The 26,497-nt window shown below is 43.9% G+C and overlaps 2 protein-coding genes across 2 annotated transcripts in view; one reads left to right on the top strand and one right to left on the bottom strand.

The window, feature by feature from the left end:
• Positions 1-26,497, top strand: part of LOC128685349 (pregnancy zone protein-like) — a 503,287-nt gene that overhangs the window by 261,591 nt on the left and 215,199 nt on the right. The gene's annotated exons all lie outside the window — the stretch shown is intronic.
• LOC138852330 (uncharacterized) overlaps positions 5,659-26,497 on the bottom strand; it is a 49,854-nt gene continuing 29,015 nt past the window's right edge. The window contains exon 2 of the mRNA XM_070082145.1: positions 5,659-7,372. Coding sequence (XP_069938246.1) covers positions 6,392-7,318 — 927 coding nt within the window. The 5' untranslated portion in view covers positions 7,319-7,372 and the 3' untranslated portion in view covers positions 5,659-6,391. The remainder of the gene's footprint in view (positions 7,373-26,497) is intronic.

Here is a 26,497-nt window from a genome sequence, read left to right on the forward strand (position 1 = left end):
TCATGCTGGGTCATTCAAGCTCGTTATGTCCTTCCTTGGATCACTTTTCAATGCTGGGTCCTTCAAGTTTGTTAGGTCCTTGCTTGGGTCACGTTTCATGTTGGGTCCTTTAAGCTTGTTAGGTTCTTCCTTGGATCACTTTTCATGCTGTGTCCTTCAAGCTAGATAGGTCCTTAGTTGAATCACTTTTCATGCTGGGTCATTTAAGCTCGTTATGTCCTTCCTTGTATCACTTTTCAATGCTGGTCCTTCAAGTTTGTTAGGTCCTTCTTTGGATCGCTTATTATGCTGGGTCCTTCAAGATTGTTAGATCCTTCCTTGGATCACTTTTCAATGCTGGGTCCTTCAAATTTGTTAGGTCCTTGCATGGGTCAGGTTTCATGTTGGGTCCTTTAAGCTTGTTAGGTTCTTCCTTGGATCACTTTTCATGCTGTGTCCTTCAAGCTTGTTAGGACCTTCTTTGGATCAGTTTTCATGCTGCGTACTTCAAGCTTGTTAGGTCCTTCCTTGAATCACTTTTCGTTCTGGGTCCTTTATGCTTGTTACCTCCTTCCTTATATCACTTTTCATGCTGGGATCCTTCAAGCTCGTCAGGTCCTTCCTTGAATCACTATTCATGGTGGATAATTCAAGCTTGTTAGGTCATTCCGTGGATCACTTTTCCTGCTGGGTCCTTCAAACTTGTTAGGTCCTTCGTTGGATCACTTTTAATGCTGGGTCAGTCAAATTTGTTAGATAAATCCTTGGATCACTTTTCACTCTGGGTCCTTCAAGGTTGTTAGGTCTTACCTTGGATCACTTTTCATGCTCGGTCATTCAAGCCTGTTATGTGCTTCTTTTTATCACTTTTCATGCTGGGTCCGTCAAATTTGTTAGGTGAGTCCTTGGATCACTTTTCACGCTTGGTCTTCAAGGTTGTTATATCCTTTCTTGGATCACTTTTCTTGCTGGGTCCTTCAAGATTGATAGGTCCTTCCTGGAATCACTTTTAGTGCTGGGCCTTAAAGCTTGTTTAGGTCCTTCCTTGGGTCACTTTTCATGCTGGATCATTCAATCCTGTTAGGTACTTCTTTGGATCACTTTTCTTGCTGAGTCCTTTAAGCTTGTTAGGTCCGTCCTTGGATCACTTTTCATGCTGGATCCTTCAAGCTTGTTAGGTCCTTCCTTGGATCACTTTTCGTTCTGAGTCCTTTATGCTTGTTTCGTCCCTCTTCCTATCAGTTTTCATGCTGGGATCCTTCAAGCTTGATAGGTCCTTCCTTGAATCACTTTTCATGCGGGGATCTTTCAAGCTTGTTAGGTCTTTCGTTCGATCACTTTTCATGATGGGATCCTTCAAGCTTGTTATGTCCTTCCTTGGATCACTTTTCATACTGGGTCTTTCAAGCTTGTTAGGTCTTTCTTTGGATCACTTTTCATGCTGGGTCCTTCAAGCTTGTCAGGTCCTTCCTTGGATCACTTTTCATAATGTGTCCTTCAAGCATGTTAGGTCCTTCTTTGGATCACTTTTCATGTTGCGTCTTTCAAGCCCGTTAGGTCCTTCCTTGGATCACTGTTCATTCTTGGTCCTTCAAGCTTTTTAGTTACTTCCTTGGATCTCTGTTAATGCTTGGTGCTTCAAGCTTGTTTGGTTCTTACTTGGATCGCTTACCATACTGGGTCCTTCAAACTTGTTAGGTCCTTCCTTTGATCACTTTTCCTGCTGCGTCCTTCTTGGTTGTTAGGTCCTTTCATGGATCGCTTTTCATGCTGGGTCCTTCAAGCTTGTTACGTCCTTCCTTGGATCACTTTTTAAGGTGGGTCCTACAACCTTTTTAAATCCTTCCTTGGATCACTTTTCAAGCTGGGTCCATCAACTTGGTAAAGTCCTTCCTTGGATCACTTTTCATGCTGGGTTCTTCAAGCTTGTTAGGTCCTTCCTTGGATCGCTTACCATGCTGGTCATTCAAGCTTGTTAGGTCCTTCCTTGTATCACTTTTCATGCTGCGCCCTTAAATTTGTTAGATCCTTCCTTTGATCGCTTTTCATGCTAGGTCATTCAAGCTTGTTAGGACCTTTTTCTGGATCACTTTTCATGCTGGGTCCTTCAACCTTGTTTAGGTCCTTCCTTGGATCACTTTTCATCTGGGTCTTAAAAGCTTGTTAGGTCTTTCTTTGGATCACTTTTCAAGCTGGGTCCTTCAAGCTTGTCATGTTCTTTTTGGTTCACTTTTCATGCTGTGTCATTCAAGGTTTTTAGTTCTTTTTCTGGATCACTTTTCATGCTGGGTGTTAAAAGCTTGTTAGGTCCTTCCTTGGATCACTTATCATGATTGATCCTACAACCTTGTTAGGTCCTTCCATGGATCACTTTTCATGCTTGGTCATTAAAGATTGTTAGGTCCTTCCATGGATCACTTTTCATGCTTGGTCATTAAAGATTGTTAGGTCATTCCTTGAATCGCTTATCATGCTGGGTCCTTCAAGCTTGTTAGGTCCTTCCTTGGATCACTTTTCATACTGGGTCCTTCAAGCTTGTTAGGCCCTTCCTTGAATCTCTTTTCTTGCTGGGTCTTTCAAGCTTCTTAGGTCCTTCCTTGGATCACTTTTAATGCTGAGTCTTACAAGCTTATTTGGTCCTTCATTGGATCACTTTTCATGCTTAATCCATCAAGCTTGTGAGGTACTTACCTGGATCACTTTTAATTCTTTTTCCTTCAAGCTTGTTAGGTCCTTCCTTGGATCACTTTTAATGCTGGGTCTTTCAAGCTAGTTAGGTCCTTAGTTGAATCACCTTTCATGCTGGGTCATTCAAGCTCGTTATGTCCTACCTTGGATCACTTTTCAATGCTGGGTCCTTCAAGTTTGTTAGGTCCTTCTTTGGATCGCTTATTATGCTGGGTCCTTCAAGATTGTTAGATCCTTCCTTGGATCACTTTTCAATGCAGGGTCCTTCAAGTTTTTAGGTCCTTGCTTGGGTCACGTTTCATGTTGGGTCCTTTAAGCTTGTTAGGTTCTTCCTTGAATCACTTTTCATGCTGTGTCCTTCAAGCTTGTTAGGTCATTTCTTGGATCACTTTTAATGCTGGGTCCGTCAAATTTGTTAGATCACTCCTTGGATCACTTTTCACTCTGGGTCCTTCAAGGTTGTTAGGTCCTACCTTGGATCACTTTTCATGCTGGGCCTTTAAGCTTGTTTTGGTCCTTCCTTGGATCACTTTTCATGCTCGGTCATTCAAGCCTGTTATGTGCTTCTTTTTATCACTTTTCATGATGGGTCCGTCAAATTTAAGAACATAAGAACATAAGAACGAAGGAACACTGCAGAAGGCCTACTGGCCCATGCGAGGCAGGTCCAAGTCTCCTACCGGCTTAAGCCAATGCACCCAACCTAGTCAGGTCAGGTCACATTGACTTAAGGGAGGAACACGGCAACCGACCTGGTAGCACAAGCTATCAGGTCTAACTCACACCCACCCACATCCACTCATGTATTTATCCAACCTATTTTTAAAGCTACACAACGTTCTGGCCTCTATAACGGTACTTGGGAGTTTGTTCCACTCATCCACAACTCTATTACCAAACCAGTACTTCCCTATATCCTTCCTGAATCTGAATTTTTCCAACTTAAAACCGTTGCTGCGAGTCCTGTCTAGGCTAGATATTTTCAGCACACTATTTACATCCCCTTTATTTATTCCTGTCTTCCATTTATACACCTCAATCATATCCCCCCTAATTCTACGTCTTTCTAGAGAGTGCAGATTCAGGGCCCTTAGTCTATCCTCATAGGGAAGGTTTCTGATACATGGGATCAACTTTGTCATCCTCCTTTGTACATTTTCCAGAGAATTTATATCCATTCTGTAATAAGGTGACCAAAACTGTGCAGCATAATCTAAATGAGGCCTAACCAAGGATGTATAGAGTTGAAGAACAACCTGAGGACTCCTATTATTTATGCTTCTTGATATGAAGCCAAGGATTCTATTAGCTTTATTGCGAACACTTATGCACTGTTGTCTTGGTTTCAGATTACTGCTAACCAGAACTCCTAAATCTTTTTCGCAATCCGTAATATTAAGATCTACATTATTTAGTTTATATGTGGCATGGTTATTGTCCTGTCCAACATTTAGAACTTTGCATTTGTCTATATTAAACTGCATCTGCCACTTCTCCGACCACTGCATCAGTCTATTCAAATCTTCCTGGAGTGCTCGAATGTCCTCGTCAGAATGAATTCGACGGCCTATTTTGGTGTCATCGGCAAATTTGCCGATGTCGCTCTTTATGCCCTCATCTATGTCGTTTATGTAGATTGTGAACAGCAGGGGGCCCAACACTGACCCCTGTGGAACACCGCTCGTGACACTTCCCCACTCTGATTTCTCCCCATTTATGCAAACTCTCTGCTGCCTATTTGTCAACCATGCCTCTATCCAGGAAAAAATTTCTCCTCCTATTCCATGTGCTTTAATTTTCCTCAATAGTCTCTGATGTGGGACCCTGTCAAAAGCCTAACTGAAGTCCATATACACAATATCATATTCATTACCATGATCTACCTCCTCAAATACCTTAGTGAAAAAAGTTAATAAATTCGTAAGGCAGGAACGCCCCTTTGTAAAACCATGCTGAGATTCGTTGATTAATTTATGCTTTTCAAGGTGGCTACGAACTGCCTCGGCAATTATTGATTCCATAAATTTTCCCACTATGGAGGTTAGGCTTATTGGTCTATAGTTCGAAGCTAAGGACCTGTCACCTGTTTTGAAAATAGGTATCACATTTGCCATTTTCCACTTATCTGGCACCATGCCAGTTTGTAGTGATATGTTGAAAAGATTAGCCAAAGGTGTGCTAAGCTCCTCTTTACATTCCTTTAGAACCCTTGCATACAGTTCATCAGGGCCTGGGGATTTGTTAGGTTTTAATTTATCTATTTGCCTAAGGACCATGTCACTTGTGACCCTAATAGTGCACAGTTTATTATCGTCCTGTTCTACATAATTTATCATTACTGGAATATCGCTGGTATCCTCCTGTGTAAAAACTGAGAGGAAGTATGTGTTAAAAATTCTACACATTTCCTTATCACTGTCAGTGAGCTGACCCGAGGAACTTTTGAGTGGGCCTATCTTGTCCCTGATCTTACTTCTGTATACCTGAAAGAATCCTTTTGGGTTAGTCTTCGATTCTCTTGCAACTTTAACCTCATAATCTCTTTTTGCTTTTCTAATTCCCTTTTTTATTTCTCTCTTTAACTGAATATATCGATTTCTCAATTGCCCCTCTCCTCTTTTGATTTGCCTATATATGCCTCTCTTTTGACCAATCAGATATTTTAATCTATTGTTCATCCATTTAGGATCATTTTTGTTTGATCTGATTTCCCTATTTGGAACATAATTTGACTGAGCAGCTAGAACTATGCCCTGGAAAGCATCATATCGGCAACCATCACCACCTACCTGACCCTTAGTCAGGTCATTCCAGTTCAGCCCACCTAAGTAATTTTTCAGTCCTATGAAATCAGCCAAGCGAAAGTCAGGGACGGAGACTTGATTGCCATTATTAGGGGAATTCCATGATATATTAAAACTGAGTGATTTGTGATCACTTTCCCCAAGCTCATCATTAACCTCAAGATTATTAATTAGTGTTTCCCTACTGGCAAGAACCAAGTCAAGGAGGTTATTTCCCCTAGTTGGCTCTGTCACAAACTGTTTTAAAAAACAATCCTGGATCGTATCAAGAAAGTCACCTGACTCTAAATTTCCTGTCAAATTGCTCCAGTCAATCTGTCTGTAGTTGAAATCTCCCATTAGCACAACATTTTCGTATGTAGATGCCTTACGAATTTCGTCCCATAGAAGTTTACTGCACTCCCTATCAAGATTTGGGGCCCTGTAAATCACACCCAAAATTAGTTTTTCTCGGCCCTCGAGAAGCTGTAACCAAACAGATTCAGTGGCTGACGCTTCTAATTTAATATCTTGTCTAACACAACAATTTAAATTGTCTCTGACATACATCGCTACTCCACCACCTTTCCTGTTGACCCTGTCAGTGTGGAATAATTTATAGCCTTGTATGTGGCATTCAGAGGGCATCTCTCTATCTTTCAGATTGAGCCAGGTCTCTGTTATAGCAATAATATCTATGTTTCCTGCACTTGCAATTAATCTTAGCTCATCTATCTTATTTCTTACACTCCTGCTATTAGTATAGTAAACCTTAAGGGAGCTAGTCCCTTGCTGCCCTCTGCTGTCCCCCTTTGTTTGCTGACCTGATCTATTGTCTTTATTTATAACTTCATGCTGAATGCCTTTTATACATTTACTGTTTCCAACCCAAGTGTTGCACCCTGCTTGTTTCCCACACACACCCATACCTCTATCTTCCATCAGTTTAAAATCATAGGCATTTCACCAATGGCCTTCTCAATCGAGTCTGCAAGTGCTACCACCCCAGCCCCAGAGAGATGTACCCCATCCCTTGCATACATATCATGTTTGCCATAAAAGTTGTTCCAGTTGTCAATGAATGGGATTGCAAGTTCCTTGCAGTATCTGTCTAGCCAGCAATTTACACCAATTGCCCTAGACAACCATTCATTTCCTACTCCCCTTCTAGGCAAGATGCTACATATGATTGGGATCCCTCCCTTAGACTTAATGAAATCTATAGCTGACCTGTACTTATCTAGCAGCTCTTCTCTCCTACCCTTCCCAATATCATTTCCACCAGCACTGAGACAGATAATGGGCTTGCTCCCATTACCTGACATGATATTATCCAGCCTGTTGACAATGTCCCCAACACCAGCTCCAGGGAAGCACACTCTATCTCTCATCTTCTTATTCCTATTACAAAAAGCACGATCAATGTATCTTACCTGAGAGTCACCAACCACAAGAATGCGCTTACCTCCATTAGCAGGGGCAGTAGTACCCTTACCTTCACTGGCCACTGAAGTACATTCATCCTGAAGAACAGAGAAGCGATTTCCTACCTTCAGATCTTCACTCTTAACTTTCCTTACTCTGATGCGCCTTCCATTACTGTGAACTACTCGCCACTTGTAGCAGGTGCTAGGCTGCACCTCACTGCTGGTAGCCGTTGCTGCCTCCCCAACTACAGCCTCCTCACAGCGAGAGACAGACTGCACCTCGCTGCTAGAAGCCTCATTCCCCACAACTCCAGCCACCTCACACTCTCTCCCAGACCCATTGAGGTGGACCTTCAGCCTCCTAATCACCTCCTGGAGAAGCAAGACCTCCTCCTTCAACTCTCCAACCTCAATTTTTAAAACACTGCAGAAGCAAGCCATGCTTTGTAACCGTCCACACTAATCCCCAAAGCAGCTCAGGGTCTGTGACCTCACCTTTTCATGCTGTGTCATTCACGGTTTTTAGAGCCTTTTCTGGATCACTTTTCATGCTGGGTCTTAAAAGCTTGTTAAGTCCTTCCTTGGATCACTTATCATGATTGATCCTACAACCTTGTTAGGTCCTTCCATGGATCACTTTTCATGCTTGGTCCTTAAAGATTGTTAGGTCATTCCTTGGATCACTTTTCATGCTGGGTCTTTCAAGCTTGTTAGGTCCTTCCTTGAATCGCTTATCATGCTGGGTCCTTCAAGCTTGTTAGGTCCTTCCTTGGATCACTTTTCATACTGGGTCCTTCGAGCTTGTTAAGCCCTTCCTTGAATCGATTTTCATGCTGGGTCTTTCAAGCTTGTTAGGTCTTTCCTTGGATCACTTTTCATGCGGGGTTTTTTAAGCTTGTTAGGACCTTCTTTGCATCAGTTTTCGTGCTGCGTACTTCAAGCTTGTTAGGTCCTTCCTCGAATCACTTTTTGTTCTGGGTCCTTTATGCTTGTTACGTCCAACCTTATATCACTTTTCATGCTGGGATCCTTCAAGCTCGTTAGGTCCTTCCTTGAATCACTTTCATGCTGGATAATTCAAGCTTTTTATGTCATTCCTTTGATCACTTTTCATGCTGGGTCCTTAAAGTTTGTTAAGTCATTCCGTGGATCACTTTTCCTGCTGGGTCCTTCAAGATTGTTAGGTCCTTCGTTTGATCACTTTTAATGCTGGGTCCGTCAAATTTGTTAGGTCAATCCTTGGATCACTTTTCACTCTGGGTCCTTCAAGCTTGTTAGGTCCTTCCTTGGATCACTTTTAATGCTGGGTCCTTCAAGCGTGTTAGGTCCTACCTTGAATCACTTTTCATGCTGGGTCTTTAAGCTTGTTTTGGTCCTTCCTTGGATCACTTTTCATGCTCGGTCATTCAAGCCTGTTATGTACTTCTTTGGATCACTTTTCATGATGGGTTCTTTAAGCTTGTTAGGTCCTTCCTTGGATCACTTTTCGTAATGGGTCCTTCATGCTTGTTAGGTCCCTCTTTTGGTCACTTTTCATACTGGGTCCTTCAAGCTTGTTAGGTCCTTCCTTGGATCTCTTTTTGTTCTGGGTTCTTTATGCTTGTTACTTCCTTCCTTATATCAACTTTTCATGCTACGATCCTTTAAGCTTGTTAGGTCCTTCCATGAATCACTATTCAAGCTGGACAATGCAAGCTTGTTAGGTCATTCCTAGGATCACTTTTCATGCTGGGTCCTTAAAGTTTGTTAGGTCCTTCGTTGGATCACTTTTCATGCTGGGTCCCTCAAATTTGTTAGGTCTTTCCTTGGATCAATTTTCATGCTGGGTCATTCAAACTTGTTAGGTCCTTCCTTGGCCACTCTTCAAGCTGGTTCATTCAAGCTTGTTAGGTCCTACCTTGGATCACTTTTCATGATTTGTCTTTCAAGCTTCATAGGTTCTTCTGTGGGTTACCTTTCATGTTGGGATCCTTCAAGTTGGTAAGGTCCTTCCTTGGATCACTTTTCATGCTGGGATTATTCAAGCTTGTTATGTCCTTCCTTTGTTCACTTTTCACAGTGGGTCCTTCTAGCTTGTTAGGTCCTTCCTTGGATCACATACCATGCTGGGTCATTCAAGCTTGTTATGTACTTTCTTGGATCACTTTTTATGCTACTTACTAAAAGCTTGTTAGGTCCTACCTTTAATCGCTTAACATGCTGGGTCATACAAGCTTGTTAGATCCTTCCTTGGATCACTTTTCATTCTGGGTCTCTCAAGCTTGTCAGGTTCTTATTTGGATCACTTTTCATGCTGTGTCCTTCAATTTTTTTTGGTCCTTCCTTGGATCTTTTTTCTTGCTACCTCCTTCAATCTTGTTAGGTCCTTAGTTGGATTACTTTTCAAGCTGGTTCCTTGAATCTTGTTATGTACTTCCTTGGATCACTTTTCATGCTGGGTCTTTCAAGCTTGTTAAGTAATTCCTTGAATCACTTTTCATCCTGCGTCCATCAAACTTGCCAGGTCCTTCCTTGGATCGCTTACCTTGGTGGGTCCTTCAAGCTTCTTAGGTCCTTCAATGGATCACTGTTAATGAATGGTCCTTCAAGCGTGTTAGGTTCTTCCTTGGATCACTTTTCATGATGGGTCTTTCAAGCTTCTTAGGTCATTCCTTGGATCACTGTTCATGCTGGGTTCTTTCAAGGTTGTTAGGTCCTTATTTGGATCACTTTTTATTGTGGGTCCTTCAAGCTTATTAGTTCTTTCCTTGAATCACTGTACATGCTGGGCTCTACAAGCTTTTTACGTCATTCCTTGGATCACTTTTCATGCTGGGTCCTTCAAGCTTGTTAGGTCCTTCCTTGGATCGCTTTCCATGCTGGATCATTCAAGCTTGTTAGCTCATTCCTTGGATCACTTTCATGATAGGTTCTTTAAGCTTGTTAGGTCCTTCCTTGGATCAGTTTTCATGCTGGGTCCTTCAAGCTTGCTAGGTCCTTCCTTGAATAACTTTTCATGCTGGGACCTTCAAGCTTGTTAGGTCCTTCCTTGGATTGCTTATCATGCTGGATCAATGAAGCTTGTTAGGTCCTTCCATGGATAACTTTTCAAGTTGGGTCCTTCAAGTTTGATAGGTCCTTCCTTGGATCAGTTTTCATCCTGCGTCCTTCAAGCTTCTTAGGTCCTTCCATGGATCGCTTTAAATGATGAGTCCCTCAAGCTTGTTAGGTCTTCATTGGATCAACCTTAATGCTGGGTCCTTCAAGCTTTTCAGGCGTTTCCTTTGATAGCTTACCATGCTGGGTCCTTCAAACTTGTTAGGTCCTTCTTTTTATTACTTTTCATGCTGGGTCCTTCAAGCTTGTTAGGTCCTTCCTTGGATCAGTTTTCATGGTTGGCCCTTCATGCTTGCTAGGTCCTTCCTTGAATCACTTTTCATGCTGGGATCTTCAAGCTTCTTACGTCCTTCCTTGGATTGCTTATCATGCTGGATCATTGATGCTTGTTAGGTCCTTCCATGGATAACTTTTCAAGTTGGGTCCTTCAAGCTTGTTAGGTCATTCCTTGGATCCCTTTTCATGCTGGATCCTTCAAGCTTGATAGGTCCTTCCTTGGATCAGTTTTCATCCTGCGTCCATCAAGCTTCTTAGGTCCTTCCTTGGATCACTTTCATGATAGGTCTTTCAAGCTTGTTAGGTCCTTCCGTGGATCACTTTTCGTGCTGGGATCCTTCAAGCTTGGTAGGTCCTTCCTTGGATTGCTTACCATGTTGGATCATTCAAGCTTGTTAGCTCTTTCCTTGGATCACTTTTCATGCTGGGATCCTTCAAGGTTGGTAGGTACTTCCTTGGATCGCTTACTATCCTGGACCATTCAAGCTTGTTAGCTCTTTCCTTGTATCACTTTTCATGCTTGGTCCCTCAAACTCTTTAGGTCCTTCCTTACATCACTTGTCATGCTGGGTTCTTCAAGCTTGTTAGGTATTTTCTTTGGATCACTTTTCATGATCGGCCTTTAAAACTTGTTAGGTCCTTCCGTGGATCACTTTTCATGCTGGAATCCTTCAAGTTAGTGAGGAACTTCTTTGGATCATTTTCACGCTGGGGCCCTTCAAGCTTGTTAGGTCCTTCCTTGGACCACTTTTCATGCTTGGTCCTTCTAGCTTGTTAGGTCCTTCCTTGGATCGCATACCATGCTGGGTCATTCAACCTTGTTAGGAACTTCCTTGGATCACTTTTCATGGTGGGTCATTCAAGCTTGTTATGTACTTCCTTGGATCACTTTTCATGCTGCATACTGAAAGCTTGTTATGTCCTTCCATGCTGGGTCTTACAACCTTGTTAGGTCCATCCTTGGATCACTTTTCAAGATTGTTCCTTCAATCTTGTTAGGTCCTTCCTTCGATCACTTTTCATGCTGGGTCTTTCAAGCTTGTTAGGTCCTTCCTTGGATCGCTTTCCATGCTGGATCATTCAAGCTTGTTAGCTCATTCCTTGGATCACTTTCATGATAGGTTCTTTAAGCTTGTTAGGTCCTTCCTTGGATCAGTTTTCATGCTGGGTCCTTCAAGCTTGCTAGGTCCTTCCTTGAATCACTTTTCATGCTGGGACCTTCAAGCTTGTTAGGTCCTTCCTTGGATTGCTTATCATGCTGGATCAATGAAGCTTGTTAGGTCCTTCCATGGATAACTTTTCAAGTTGGGTCCTTCAAGTTTGATAGGTCCTTCCTTGGATTAGTTTTCATCCTGCGTCCTTCAAGCTTCTTAGGTCCTTCCATGGATCGCTTTAAATGATGAGTCCCTCAAGCTTGTTAGGTCTTCATTGGATCAACCTTAATGCTGGGTCCTTCAAGCTTTTCAGGCGTTTCCTTTGATCGCTTACCATGCTGGGTCCTTCAAACTTGTTAGGTCCTTCTTTTTATTACTTTTCATGCTGGGTCCTTCAAGCTTGTTAGGTCCTTCCTTGGATCAGTTTTCATGGTTGGCCCTTCATGCTTGCTAGGTCCTTCCTTGAATCACTTTTCATGCTGGGATCTTCAAGCTTCTTACGTCCTTCCTTGGATTGCTTATCATGCTGGATCATTGATGCTTGTTAGGTCCTTCCATGGATAACTTTTCAAGTTGGGTCCTTCAAGCTTGTTAGGTCATTCCTTGGGTCTCTTTTCATGCTGGATCCTTCAAGCTTGATAGGTCCTTCCTTGGATCAGTTTTCATCCTGCGTCCATCAAGCTTCTTAGGTCCTTCCTTGGATCACTTTCATGAAAGGTCTTTCAAGCTTGTTAGGTCCTTCCGTGGATCACTTTTCGTGCTGGGATCCTTCAAGCTTGGTAGGTCCTTCCTTGGATTGCTTACCATGTTGGATCATTCAAGCTTGTTAGCTCTTTCCTTGGATCACTTTTCATGCTGGGATCCTTCAAGCTTGGTAGGTACTTCCTTGGATCGCTTACTATCCTGGACCATTCAAGCTTGTTAGCTCTTTCCTTGTATCACTTTTCATGCTTGGTCCCTCAAACTCGTTAGGTCCTTCCTTACATCACTTGTCATGCTGGGTTCTTCAAGCTTGTTAGGTATTTTCTTTGGATCACTTTTCATGATCGGCCTTTAAAACTTGTTAGGTCCTTCCGTGGATCACTTTTCATGCTGGAATCCTTCAAGTTAGTGAGGAACTTCTTTGGATCATTTTCACGCTGGGGCCCTTCAAGCTTGTTAGGTCCTTCCTTGGACCACTTTTCATGCTTGGTCCTTCTAGCTTGTTAGGTCCTTCCTTGGATCGCATACCATGCTGGGTCATTCAACCTTGTTAGGAACTTCCTTGGATCACTTTTCATAGTGGGTCATTCAAGCTTGTTATGTACTTCCTTGGATCACTTTTCATGCTGCATACTGAAAGCTTGTTAGGTCCTTCCATGCTGGGTCTTACAACCTTGTTAGGTCCATCCTTGGATCACTTTTCAAGATTGTTCCTTCAATCTTGTTAGGTCCTTCCTTCGATCACTTTTCATGCTGGGTCTTTCAAGCTTGTTAGGTTCTTCCTTGGATCACTTTTCAAGCTTGTTCCTTCAATCTTGTTAGGTCCTTCCTTCGATCACTTTTCATGCTGGGTCCTTCAAGCTTGTTAGGTCCTTCCTTGGATCCCTTACCATGCTGGTCATTCAAGCTTGTTAGGTCTTTCCTTGGATTACTTTTCATGCTGGGTTTTTCAAGCTTGTTAGGTTCTACCTTTCATAACTTTTCATGCTTGGTCCTTCAAGCTTGTTAGGTCCTTCCTTGGATCGCTTACCATGCTGGACCATTCAAGCTTGTTAGGTCATTATTTGCATTACTTTTCATCCTGGGTCCTTCAAGCTTGTTAGGTCCTTCCTTGGATCACTTTTCATGCTGCTTCTTTCAAGCCTGTTAGGTCCTTTCTTGAATCACTTTTCATGCTGGGTCCTTCAAACTTGTCAGGTCCTTCATTGAATCGCTTACCATGCTGGGTCCTTCAAGTGTGTTAGGTTCTTCCTTGGATCACTTTTCATGCTGGGTCAATCAAGCTTGTTATGTCCTTCCTTGGATCTCTTTTCAAGCTTGGTCCTTCAAGCTTTTTAGGTTCTTCCTTTGATCACTTTTCATGATGCGTCTTTCAAGCTTGTTAATTCCTTCCGTGGATCACTTTTCATTCTGGGATCCTTCAAGTTGGTAAGGTCCTTCCTTGGATCACTTTTCATGCTGGGATCCTTCAAGCTTGTTAGGACCTTCCTTGCATCACTGTACATGATGGGTTCTTAAAGCTTTTTAGGTCCTTCCTGGGATCACTTTTCATGCTGGGTCCTTCAAGCTTGTTAGTTCCTTCCTTGAATCGCTTACCATGCTGGATCATTCAAGCTTGTTAGGTCATTCCTTGGATCGCTTTTCATGATGGGTCCTTCAAGTTTGTTAAGTCCTTCCTTGGATCAGTTTTCATGCTGTGTCCTTCAAGCTTGTTAGGTCCTTCCTTGGATCAGTTTTCATCCTGCGTCCTTCAAGCTTCTTAGGTCCTTCCATGGATCGCTTTACATGATGAGTCCCTCAAGCTTGTTAGGTCTTCATTGGATCAACCTTAGTGCTGGGTTCTTCAAGCTTTTTAGGCGTTTTCTTTGATCGCTTACCATGCTGGGTCCTTCAAACTTGTTAGGTCCTTCTTTTTATTACTTTTCATGCTGGGTCCTTCAAGCTTGTTAGGTCCTTCCTTGGATCAGTTTTCATGCTTGGCCCTTCAAGCTTGCTAGGTCCTTCCTTGAATCACTTTTCATGCTGGGATCTTCAAGCTTGTTAGGTCCTTCCTTGGATTGCTTATCATGCTGGATCATTGATGCTTGTTAGGTCCTTCCTTGGATAACTTTTCAAGTTGGGTCCTTCAAGCTTGTTTGGTCGTTCCTTGGATCCCTTTTCATGCTGGATCCTTCAAGCTTGATAGGTCCTTCCTTGGATCAGTTTTCATCCTGTGTCCTTCAAGCTTCTTAGGTCCTTCCTTGGATCACTTTCATGATGGGTCTTTCATGCTTGTTAGGTCCTTCCGTGGATCACTTTTCATGCTGGGATCCTTCAAGCTTGGTAGGTCCTTCCTTGAATTGCTTACCATGTTGGATCATTCAAGCTTGTTAGCTCTTTCCTTGGATCACTTTTCATGCTGGGATCCTTCAAGCTTGGTAGGTCTTTCCTTGGATCGCTTACTATGCTGGACCATTCAAGCTTGTTAGCTCTTTCCTTGTATCACTTTTCATGCTTGGTCCCTCAAACTTGTTAGGTCCTTCCTTACATCACTTGTCATTCTGGGTTCTTCAAGCTTGTTAGGTATTTTCTTTGGATCACTTTTCATGGTCGGCCTTTAAAACTTGTTAGGTCCTTCCGTGGATCACTTTTCATGCTGGAATCCTTCAAGTTAGTAAGGAACTTCCTTGGATCATTTTCACGCTGGGACCCTTCAAGCTTGTTAGGTCCTTTCTTGGACCACTTTTCATGCTTGGTCCTTCTAGCTTGTTAGGTCCTTCCTTGGATCGCATACCATGCTGGGTCATTCAAGTTTTTTAGGAACTTCCTTGGATCACTTTTCATGGTGGGTCATTCAAGCTTGTTATGTACTTCCTTGGATCACTTTTCATGCTGCATACTGAAAGCTTGTTAGGTCCTTCCATGCTGGGTCTTACAACCTTGTTAGGTCCTTCCTTGGATCACTTTTCAAGCTTGTTCCTTCAGTCTTGTTAGGTCCTTCCTTCGATCACTTTTCATGCTGGGTCTTTCAAGCTTGTTAGGTCCTTCCTTGGATCACTTTTCAAGCTTGTTCCTTCAATCTTGTTAGGTCCTTCCTTCGATCACTTTTTATGCTGGGTCCTTCAAGCTTGTTAGGTCCTTCCTTGGATCCCTTACCATGCTGGTCATTCAAGCTTGTTAGGTCCTTCCTTGGATCACTTTTCATGCTGGGTCTTTCAAGCTTGTTAGGTTCTACCTTTCATAACTTTTCATGCTTGGTCCTTCAAGCTTGTTAGGTCCTTCCTTGGATCGCTTACCATGCTGGACCATTCAAGCTTGTTAGGTCATTATTTGCATTACTTTTCATCCTGGGTCCTTCAAGCTTGTTAGGTCCTTCCTTGGATCACTTTTCATGCTGCGTCTTTCAAGCCTGTTAGGTCCTTTCTTGAATCACTTTTCATGCTGGGTCCTTCAAACTTGTCAGGTCCTTCCTTGATCTCTTACCATGCTGGGTCCTTCAAGCTTCTTAGTTCCTTCCATGGATCGCTATTAATGCTGGGTCCTTCAAGCGTGTTAGGTTCTTCCTTGGATCACTTTTCATGCTGGGTCAATCAAGCTTGTTATGTCCTTCCTTGGATCTCTTTTCAAGCTTGGTCCTTCAAACTTTTTAGATTCTTCCTTTGATCACTTTTCATGATGCGTCTTTCAAGCTTGTTAAGTCCTTCCGTGGATCACTTTTCATTCTGGCATCCTTCAAGTTGGTAAGGTCCTTCCTTGGATCACTTTTCATGCTGGGATCCTTCAAGCTTGTTAGGTCCTTCCTTGGATCACTGTACATGATGGGTTCTTCAAGCTTTTTAGGTCCTTCCTGGGATCACTTTTCATGCTGTGTCCTTCAAGCTTGTTAAGTCCTTCCTTGGATCGCTTACCATGCTGGATCATTCAAGCTTGTTAGGTCATTCCTTGGATCGCTTTTCATGATGGGTCCTTCAAGTTTGTTAAGTCCTTCCTTGGATCAGTTTTCATGCTGTGTCCTTCAAGCTTGTTAGGTCCTTTCTTGAATCACTTTTCATGCTGGGTCCTTCAAACGTGTTAGGTCCATCCTTGGATTGCTTACCATGCTGGGTCCTTCAAGCTTCATAGGTCCTTCCAATGATCGCTTTTCATGCTGGGTCGTTCAAGCTTGTTATGTCCTTCCTTGGATCGCTTATCATGCTGCGCCATTTAAGCTTGTTAGGTCCATCCTTGGATCGCTTACCATGCTGGATCATTCACGTTTGTTAGGTGTTTCCTTGGAACGCTTATCATGATGAGTCCTTCAAGCTTGTTAACTCTTTCATTGGATCACTTTTCATGCTGGGTTCTTCAAGCTTGTTTGGTTCTTCCTTGGATCACTTTTCATGCTGGGTGCTTCAAGCTTGTTAGGTTCTTCCTTGGATCACTTATAATGCTTGGTCATTCAAGCTTGTTAGGTCCTTCCTTGGATAACTTTTCATGTTGGAGACGTTTACAACAGATCAGCAGCAGAGTAACCTTTCCTGAAGCCATACTGACGATCACAAAGTAGTGATTGGTAGTCAAATATCTCTGTCTTTGTCTTGAGATTATTGTCTCAAGATCTTACCAGTGATTGACAAGAGTGACACTGGTCTGTAGTTGCTGATTTCTGCTCTGCTCTTCTTTTTGTGAACAGGGACTACATTTGCCTCTTTCCATAGAGAGGGTCATTTACACTGTACTAGGTAGTGCTGAAAGATGCGAGTCAGAGGTGCTGCTAGCTGGTCTGCACATCTTCTCAGCAATCTTGGGCTCAACTTATCTGGGCCCGCAGCCTTTTCTTGGTCAAGCGATTTAAGAAGGAAATGCACCTCCTCCTGCCTTATTGTCACCACTGACAGTTTTGACACAGTTCTTGCAGCTAGCCAAGGTAGCAAAGTGTTCAGCAAAGAGGCCGCCTTCTCTTGACTACTAGTAGAGGTGGTCCCATCCTGTCGATTTAGAGGTGGACTGAGTTCATCAGGCAGATAACCTTGTCTGTCCTTGACCGGGGACCACCAGGTTTTGGAGCCTACCCTACCTGATGCTAGCTTTATTTTAGTGTCCACCTCCCATTTAGCAATGACCCACTTTTGAACATCACCCATATGCCTACAGGCTTGCCTGTGCAAGTTCCTGTTATAGGTGGTAGGATGTCTGTTATACCTTCGCCATGCTTTGTACTTAGCAGTAGCAGCCTCTCTACAACGAAAGCCAAAGCAAGGCTGATCTGTAGGCTTCGTCACATATTGCTGGTGAGGAATGTATTCATGTTGAAGATTAAGGATGTGTCCAGTGAAGGCTTTCACTTGGTTTTCAACATCCCCTTGGAGAAGAGCATTCCAATCGGTGGTGGCGAGCTCAGAGCAAAGGGCTGGCCAATTACCTCTTTCCCATAGCCACGTTGTGCGTGTGGACTCCTCACCTCGTTCTGTTGGGATCTTAAGTGTAGTAAAAACAGCATTGTGGTCAGACGATCCAACGTAGCCAAATGGTTGACAAGTGACTATGCCTTCTGCCAGATCACTCACTACTGGGTCTAGGGAGGAGCCAGAGATGTGAGTGAGCAGCTGCAGGGATGTAGGTCTGTGGTCTTGTATAAGGCACAGTACCACCTGCTGGGCTGAGATAGGAGTAGCTGAGTGGGTGACGTGTGAGAGTGTTCACCAATTCAGAGATCCTGCTGGTTTGTTCTGAGAACAGGTCGCTAAACAGGTGGTCCTGTCTGTCAAGTTCCTTTTTCTTCCGACACTGGTCCTCCTGATGTCCTTTCTTGTAGCAGTAATTGCACCTGATATCTCGCAGGCAGTTGTTGGCTGTGTGCCCCTTCCGGTGACAGCGAGAGCACAGCCTAGGTGTCTGGGAGGGTGGACTATGATTTGTTGCACCACCTGTGTTTTGTAGATTTGTCCTCAGGTTCTGCCGCTGTTAGTGGAGGGTGAGACGGCTGTAGATGTCTTCCTCCTCCACGTCCTCTTCCACGTCCTCTACCCAGTCCTCTACCAGTTCTGACAGATGTGTCCCTGCTGTTCGTACTTCGGTGCAGTAGGTGATCAGGTGCAGTGATAGTTCCCTGATTATTAACTGCACGAATCTCTGGTGGAGAAACTCCTGACTCAGAACTTGCCGATGAAGCACTGATGCCAGATTCTTTAATAGTGTCGGCAGGTTTGCTGACAGGTGTAGGTTCAGAGATGGTATGTGCACTGTCTAGTGGACTGGCAGTGGCTGAAGCAGAGATGTCAGGTGTAGGAGAATTAACAGATCCAAGGCTTCCTCCGTAGCTGGGAAGAGGATTTGTTCCCTCTGTGGTGGTCAGAGGAATTGTGTTAGAATTCCCAAAGGTAGTGTTTTCATCATTAGATCTATGAAAGGATTCGCAAAAATGAATAAGATTACAACTTTATAATAAGATTATAACGTAATACAGAAGCAACTAGCATATACTGAGGATCTTATTAGCACAGTGTGTCCTCTTGAGTGTTTATGTGTATATGCATGGTCTTTGAGCAGAAAAGACTTAATAAAACCCTTCAGATATTGCAATGTGAACTTAAAATAACTCATAAATACTGTCACCCTCAAAAACATAAATATGGATAATTTTACTCCAGTAATATACTTGGATGTTTAACCTTTAATTTCTCGAAAGTGGGTAATTTGGTTAATTTGCTGAAGCAGCATTTCATGTTTATGAACCAAGTGTGATCATTTTAAAACTATATATTTGGTATCATTGTTATACAAACCCAGGAGCAAATACTAAAAAACAGTCATCATTTAGGTGAGGATCAGTAGAGATATTTAGGAAAATTCATAGATTTTCTTCAGAATCTTTTTTGGTGATTAAATAAGTGTATCACAACATTCTTCTTTGAATAATTATTTACCATTGTTTTATCAGATACCAGAAACAAACCTAATTTTGTTAGTGCAAATACTTGCCAGTTTGAAAATAAGTATTGCCATGATGCAAAATAATATTTTTTTTTTATTTTTCAACCATTTATCATGTAACTTATTAATAGACAATATTTCACATATTTATACTCGCAAAAATTTAATAAAAGAAATTGGACAACAGAGGACAAAAGGAACGATATTAGGACACCTCCTTTACCACACTAAGTGAGAACAGTTCCCCAGTGATCACTGAGTGAGCACAGTGCCCTAGTGATCACTGAGTGAGCACAGTTCCCAAGTGATCACTGAGTGAGCACAGCTCCCAAGTGATCACTGAGTGAGCACAGCTCCCAAGTGATCACTGAGTGAGCACAGTTCCCTAGTGATCACTTAGTGAGCACAGTTCCCTACTGATCACTTAGTGAGCACAGTTCCCCAGTGATCACTGAGTGAGCACAGTGCCCAAGTGATCACTGAGTGAGCACAGTTCCCAAGTGATCACTGAGTGAGCACAGAGCCCCAGTGATCAATTAGTGAGCACAGTGTCCCAATGATCACTGAGTAAGCACAGTGCCCAAGTGATCACTAAGTGAGCACAGTTCCCCAGTGATTACTGAGTGAGCACAGTTCCCTGAGAGAGCACAGAGCCCCAGTGATCACTGAGTGAGCAGAGTGACCCAGCGATAACTGAGTGAACACAGTGCCCCAGTGATCACTGAGTGAGAACAGTGCCCAAGTGATCACTGAGTGAGCGCAGTTCGCCAGAGATAACTGAATGAGCACAGTTCGATAGTGATCACTGAGGGAGCACAGTGGCCCAGTGATCACTGAGTGAGCACAGTTCCATAGTGATAACTGAGTGAGCAAAGTTCTACAGTGATCATTGAGTGAGCACAGTTCTCCAGTGATCACTGAGTGATAACAGTTCCCTAGTGATCACTGAGTGAGCAAAGATCTCAAGTGATCACTGAGTGAGCACAGTTCCCTAGTGATCACTGAGTGAGCACAGCTCCCAAGTGATCACTGAGTGAGCACAGTTCCCAAGTGATCACTGAGTGAGCACAGTTCCCTAGTGATCACTTAGTGAGCACAGTTCCCTACTGATCACTTAGTGAGCACAGTTCCCCAGTGATCACTGAGTGAGCACAGTGCCCAAGTGATCTCTGAGGGAGCACAGTGCCCAAGTGATCACTAAGTGAGCACAGTTCCCTAGTGATCACTGAGTGAGCACAGTTTCCCAGTGATGACTGAGTGAGCACAGTTCCCTAGTGATCATTGAGTGAGCAGAGTTTCCAAGTGATGACTGAGTGAGCACAGTTCCCTAGTGATCATTGAGTGAGCAGAGTTTCCCAGTGATCACTGAGTGAGCACAATTCCCAAGTGATGACTGAGTGAGCACAGTTCACCAGTGATCACTGAGTGATCACATTGCCCAAGTGATCACTAAGTGAGCACAGTTCCCTAGTGATCACTGAGTGAGCACAGTGCCCCAGTTATCACTGAGTGTCGTGAGTGCCCCAGTGATCCCTGAGTGAACACAGTGACCCAGTGATCACTGAGTGAGCACAGTTCCCCAGTGATCATTGAGTGAGCACAGTACTCCAGTGATCACTGAGGGAGCACAGTTCACCAGTGATCACTGAGAGAGGAGAGTTCTCAAATGATCACTGAGTGACCACAGTTCCATGGTGATCAATGAGTGAGCACAGTTCTCCCGAGATCACTGAGTGAGCACAGTTCTCTAGAGATCACTGAGTTAGAACAGTTCCGCAGTGGTAACTGAGTGAGCACAGTAATCTAGTGATCACTTAGTGTGCACAGTGCCCCAGTGATCTTTGAGAGAGCACAGCTCCCAATTGATCACTGAGTTAGCACAGTTCCCTAGTGTTCACTTAGTGAGCACAGAGGCCCAGTGATCACTGAGTGAGCACAGTTCTCAAGTGATCACTGAGTGAGCACAGTTCTCCAGTGACCACTGTGCTCACAGTTCGATAGTGAGCACTGAGTGAGCACAGTTCTAAAGTGATCACTGAGTGAGCACAGTTCTCCAGTGATCACTGAGTGAGCACAGTTCTATAGTGATCACTGAGTGAGATCAGTTCCTTAGTGACCACAGATTGAGCACAGCTCCTTAGTGATTACTGAGTGAGCACAGCTCCCCACTAAGTGAGCACAATTACCAAGTGATAACTGAGTGAGCACAGTTCCCCTGTGATCACTGAGTGAGCACAGTGATCCAGTGATCACTGAGTGAACACAGATCCCCAGTGATCATTTAGTGAGCAAAGTACTCGAGTGATCACTGAGTGAGCACAGTTCTCCATTGATCACTGAGATAGCAGAGTTCTCATCACTGAGTGAGCACAGTTCCATACTGATCACTGAGTGAGCACAGTTCTCCCGAGATCACTGAGTGAGCACAGTTCCCTAGTGATCACTGAGTGAGCAGTTCCCTAGTGATCACTGAGTGAGCACAGTGCCCCAGTGATCACTGAGTGAGCACAGTTTCCCTGTGATCACTTAGTGTGCACAATGCCCCAGTGATCACTGAGAGAGCACAGTTCCCAATTAATCACTGAGTGAGCACAGTTCAATAGTGTTCACTTAGTGAGCACAGAGGCCAATGATCACTGAGGGAGCACAGTTCTTAAGTGATCACTGAGTGAGCATAGTTCTCCAGTGATCACTAAGTGAGCACAGTCAATAGTGATCACTGAGAGTGATCAGTTCCCTAGTGACCACTGAGTGAGCACAGTTCACTAGTGCTCACTGAGTGAGCACAGTTCCACAGTGATCGCTGAGTGAGCATAGTTCCCTAGTGATCACTGAGTGAGCACAGTTCATTAGTGAACAATGAGTGAGCAGAGTTCCCTAGTGGTCAATGAGTGAGCACAGTTCCCCAGTGATAACTGAGTGAGCACAGTTCCCCAGTGATCACTGAGTGACCACAGTTCTGAAGTGATAACTGAATTGGCACAGTTCTCCAGTGATCACTGAGTGAGCACAGTGCCCTACTGATCACTGAGTCAGCACAGTTCCGTAGTGATCACTGAGTGAGCACATTGCCCCAATGATCACTGAGTGAGCACAGTTCCCAAGTGATCACTGAGAGAACACAGTACCCAGTGATCACTGAGTGAGCACATGGCCCAAGTGATCACTCAGTGAGCACAGTGCCCAAGTGATCACTTAGTGTGCACAATGCCCCAGTGATCACTGAGAGAGCACAGTTCCCAATTAATCACTGAGTGAGCACAGTTCCATAGTGATCACTGAGTGAGCACAGTTCAATAGTGATCACTGAGTGAGCACAGTACCCTAGTGATCACTGAGTGATCACAGTTCCGTAGTTATCACTGCATTGAGCACAGTTCCCCACTGATCACTGAGTGAGCACAGTTCCCCAGTGATAACTGGGTGAGCACAGTTCCGTACTGATCACTGAGTGAGCACATTGCCCCAGTGATCACAGAGTGAGCACAGTTCCCAAGTGATCACTGAGTGAACACAGTGCCCCACTGATCACTGAGTGAGCACATGGATCAAGTGATCACTGAGTGAGCACAGTACCCCATTGATCACTGAGTGAGCACACTTCCCCAGTTATCACTGAGTGAGCACAGTTCCCTAGTGATCACTGAGTGTGCTCAGTTCCCTAGAGATCACTGAATGAGCTCAGTTTCCCAGTGATCACTGAGTGAGCACAGTTCCATAGTGATCACTGAGAAAGCACAGTTCCCTAGTGATCACTGAGTAAGCACAGTTCCATAGTGATCACTGAGTGAGCACATTACCCTAGTGATCACTGAGTGATTACACTTCCGTATTCATCACTGCATTGAGCACAGTTCCCCACTGATCACTGAGTGAGCACAGTTCCACTGTGAGCACTGAATAAACACAGTTCCATAATGATCACTGAATGAGCACAGTTCCCCAGTGACCACTGAGTGAGCACAGTTCCTTTATGATTACTGAGTTAGCACAGTTCCCCAATTTTCACTGAGTGAGCACAGATTCCCAGTGATCACTGCGTATACTCATTTCCCTAGTAATCACTGACTAAGCACAGTTCACTATTGATCACTGAGTGAGCTGTTTCCGATTGATCACTGAGTTAGCACAGTTCCCCAGTGATCATTGAGTGAACACAGTTCTATAGTGATCAATGGGTGAGCACAGCTCCCTAGTGGTCACTGAGTTAGCACAGTTCCCCAGTGATCATTGAGTGAACACAGTTCCCTAGTGATCACAGAGTGAGCACAGTTAAACACTGATCATTGAGTTAGCACAGTTTCTTAGTGATTATTGAGTGAGCACAGATCCCAAATGATTACTGAGTGAGCACAGTTCCGTCCTGATCACTTAGTGACGACATTGCCCAAGTAAGCACAGTGCATCAGTGATCACTGAGTTAACACAGTTCCCTAGTGATCACTGAGTGAGACCAGTTCTCAAGTGATCACTGAGTGAGCACAGTTCTATAGTGATCACTGAGTGAGCACAGTTCCATAGTAATCAGTTAGTGAGCACAGTTCCTTAATGATCACTGAGTGAGCACAGTTCTCTAGTTATCGCTGAGTGAGCACAGTTCCCAAGTGATCACTGAGTGAGCACAGTTCCCTAGTGGTCACTGAGTGAGCACATTTACCCTCTAATCACTGACTGAGCACAGTTCAACAATGATCACTGAGTGATTACAGTTCCCCAGTAATCACTGATTGAGGCCAGTGCCCCAGTGATCACTGAGTGAGCAAAGTTCCCTAGTGATTAATGAGTGAGCAATGTTCCCCAGTGATCACTCACTGAACACAGTTCCCTAGTTAGCACAGTTCTCCAGAGATCACTGAGTAAACACAGTTCTCCAGTGATTACTGAGTGAGCAGAGTTCCCAAGTAATCACTGAATGAGCGCAGATCTCCAGAGATCACTCTGTGAGAACAGTTACCTAGTGATCACTGAGTGAGCATAGTTCCCTAGTGTTCATTGACTGAGCACAGTTCCATAGTGATAACTGAATGAGCACAGTTCCCTAGTTATCACTGAGTGAGCGCAGTTCCCTAGTGATCTCTGAGTGAGCACAGTTCCCCAGTGATCAGTGAGTAAGCACAATTCTCCAGAGATCTCTTAGAGAGCACAGTTCCCTTGTGATCATTGAGTGACCACAGTTCTCCAGTGATACCTGAGTGATCACAGTTTCGAAGTTATCACTGTATTGAGCACAGTTCCCCAGTGATCAATGAGTGAGCACAGTTTCTTAATGATCTCTGAGTAAGCATATTTCCCTAGTCATCAGTGAGTGAGCACAGTTGCCCACTGATCACTGAGTGAGCACAGTTCCACTGTGATCACTGAATAAACACAGTTCCATAGTGATCACTGAGTAAGCACATTTCCCTAGTGATCACTGAGAAAGAAGTTCCCTAGATACCACTCAGTGAGCACAGTTCCATAGTGGTCACTGAGAGAGCACAGTACTCTAGTGATCACTGAGTGATCACAGTTCCCTCGTGATCACTGTATTGAGCGAAGTTCCCCAGTGATCACTGAGTGAGCACAGTTCCTTTATGATTACTGAGTAAGCACAGTTCCCCAATTTTCACTGATTGAGCACAGATACCAAGTGATCACTGAGTAAGCACATTTCCTTAGTGATCACTGACTAAGCACAGTTCACTATTGATCACTGAGTTAGCACAGTTCCCCAGTGATCATTGAGTGAACACAGTTCCCTAGTGATCACAGAGTGAGCACAGTTCCATACTGATCACTGATTTAGCACAGTTTCTTAGTGATCATTGAGTGAGCACAGTTCCCTCGTGATCAGTTAGTGACGACACTGCCCAAGTGATCACTGAGCAAGCACAGTGCATCAGTGATCACTGAGTTAACACAGTTCCCTAGTGATCACTGAGTGAGCACAGTTCTCAAGTGATCACTGAGTTAACACAGTTCCCTAGTGATCACTGAGTGAGCAGAGTTCCCTGGTGATCGCTGAGTGAGCACAGTGCCCCACTGATTACTGAGTTAGCACAGTTCCCAAGTGATCAATGAGTGAACACAGTACCCCAGTGATCACTGAGTGAGCACAGTTCCCCAGTTATCACTGAGTGAGCACAGTTCCCTAATGATCACCGAGTGAGCACAGTTCCCTAGAGATCACTGAATGAGTACAGTTCCCCAGTGATCACTGAGTGAGCACAGTTCCATAGTGATCACTGAGAAAGCACTGTTTCCTAGTGATCTCTGAGTGAGCACAGTTCCATAGTGATCACTGATTGAGCACAGTACCCTAGTGATCACTTAGTGATCACAGTTCCGTAGTTATCACTGTATTGAGCACAGTTCCCCACTGATCACTGAGTGAGCACAGTTCCACTGTGATCACTGATTAAGCACATTTCCCTAGTGATCACTGAGAAAGAACAGTTCCCTAGATATCACTCAGTGAGCACATTTCCATAGTGATCACTGAGAGAGCACAATACTCTAGTGATCACTGAGTGATCACAGTTCACTAGTGATCATTGTATTGAGCTCAGCTCCCCAGTGATCACTGAGTGAGCACAGTTCCTTTATGATAACTGAGTTAGCAGAGTTACCCAATTTTCGCTGAGTGAGCATAGATACTCAGTGATCGCTGAGTAAGCACATTTCCCTAGTGATTACTGACTAAGCACAGTTCACTATTGATCACTGAGTGAGCAGTTTCCAAGTGATCACTGAGTTAGCACAGTTCCCAGTGATCATTGAGTGAACACAGTTCCATAGTGATCACAGAGTGAGCACAGTTCCACACTGATTACTGAGTTAGCACAGTTCCCCAGTGATCACTGAGTGAAGACAGTTCCCTAGTGATCACAGAGTGAGCACAGTTCCACTCTGATCACTCAGTGAGCACAGTTCCCTCATGATCACTTAGTGACCTCATTGCCCAAGTGATCACTGAGTTAACACAGTTCTCTAGTGATCACTGAGTGAGCACAGTTCTCCAGTGATCACTGAGTGAGCACAGCTCTCTAGTGATCACTGAGTGAGCACTGTTCCCTAGTGATCACTAAGTGAGCACTGTTCCCCAGTGATCACTCAGTGAGCACAGTTTCCTAGTGATAATTAAGTTAGCACAATTCTCCAGAGATCACTGAGTAAACACAGTTCTCCAGTGATTACTGAGTGAGCACAGTTCCCAAGTATTCACTGAGTGAGCACAGATCTCCAGAGATCACTGGGTGAGAACAGTTCCCTAGTGATCACTGTGTGAGCATAGTTCCCTAGTGTTCATTGACAGAGCACAGTTCCATATTGATAACTGAGTGAGCACAGTTCCTTAGCGATCACTGAGTGAGCGCAGTTCCCCAGTGATCTCTGAGTGAGCACAGTTCCCCAGTAATCAGTGAGTAAGCACAGTTCTCCAGAGATCACTGAGACAGCACAGTTCCCCAGTGATCTCTGAGTGAGCATAGTTCCCCACTGATCACTGAGTGAGCACAGTTCC

The sequence above is a fragment of the Cherax quadricarinatus genome, chromosome 1, assembly GCF_038502225.1.
Source record: "Cherax quadricarinatus isolate ZL_2023a chromosome 1, ASM3850222v1, whole genome shotgun sequence".
NCBI lineage: Eukaryota > Metazoa > Arthropoda > Malacostraca > Decapoda > Parastacidae > Cherax > Cherax quadricarinatus.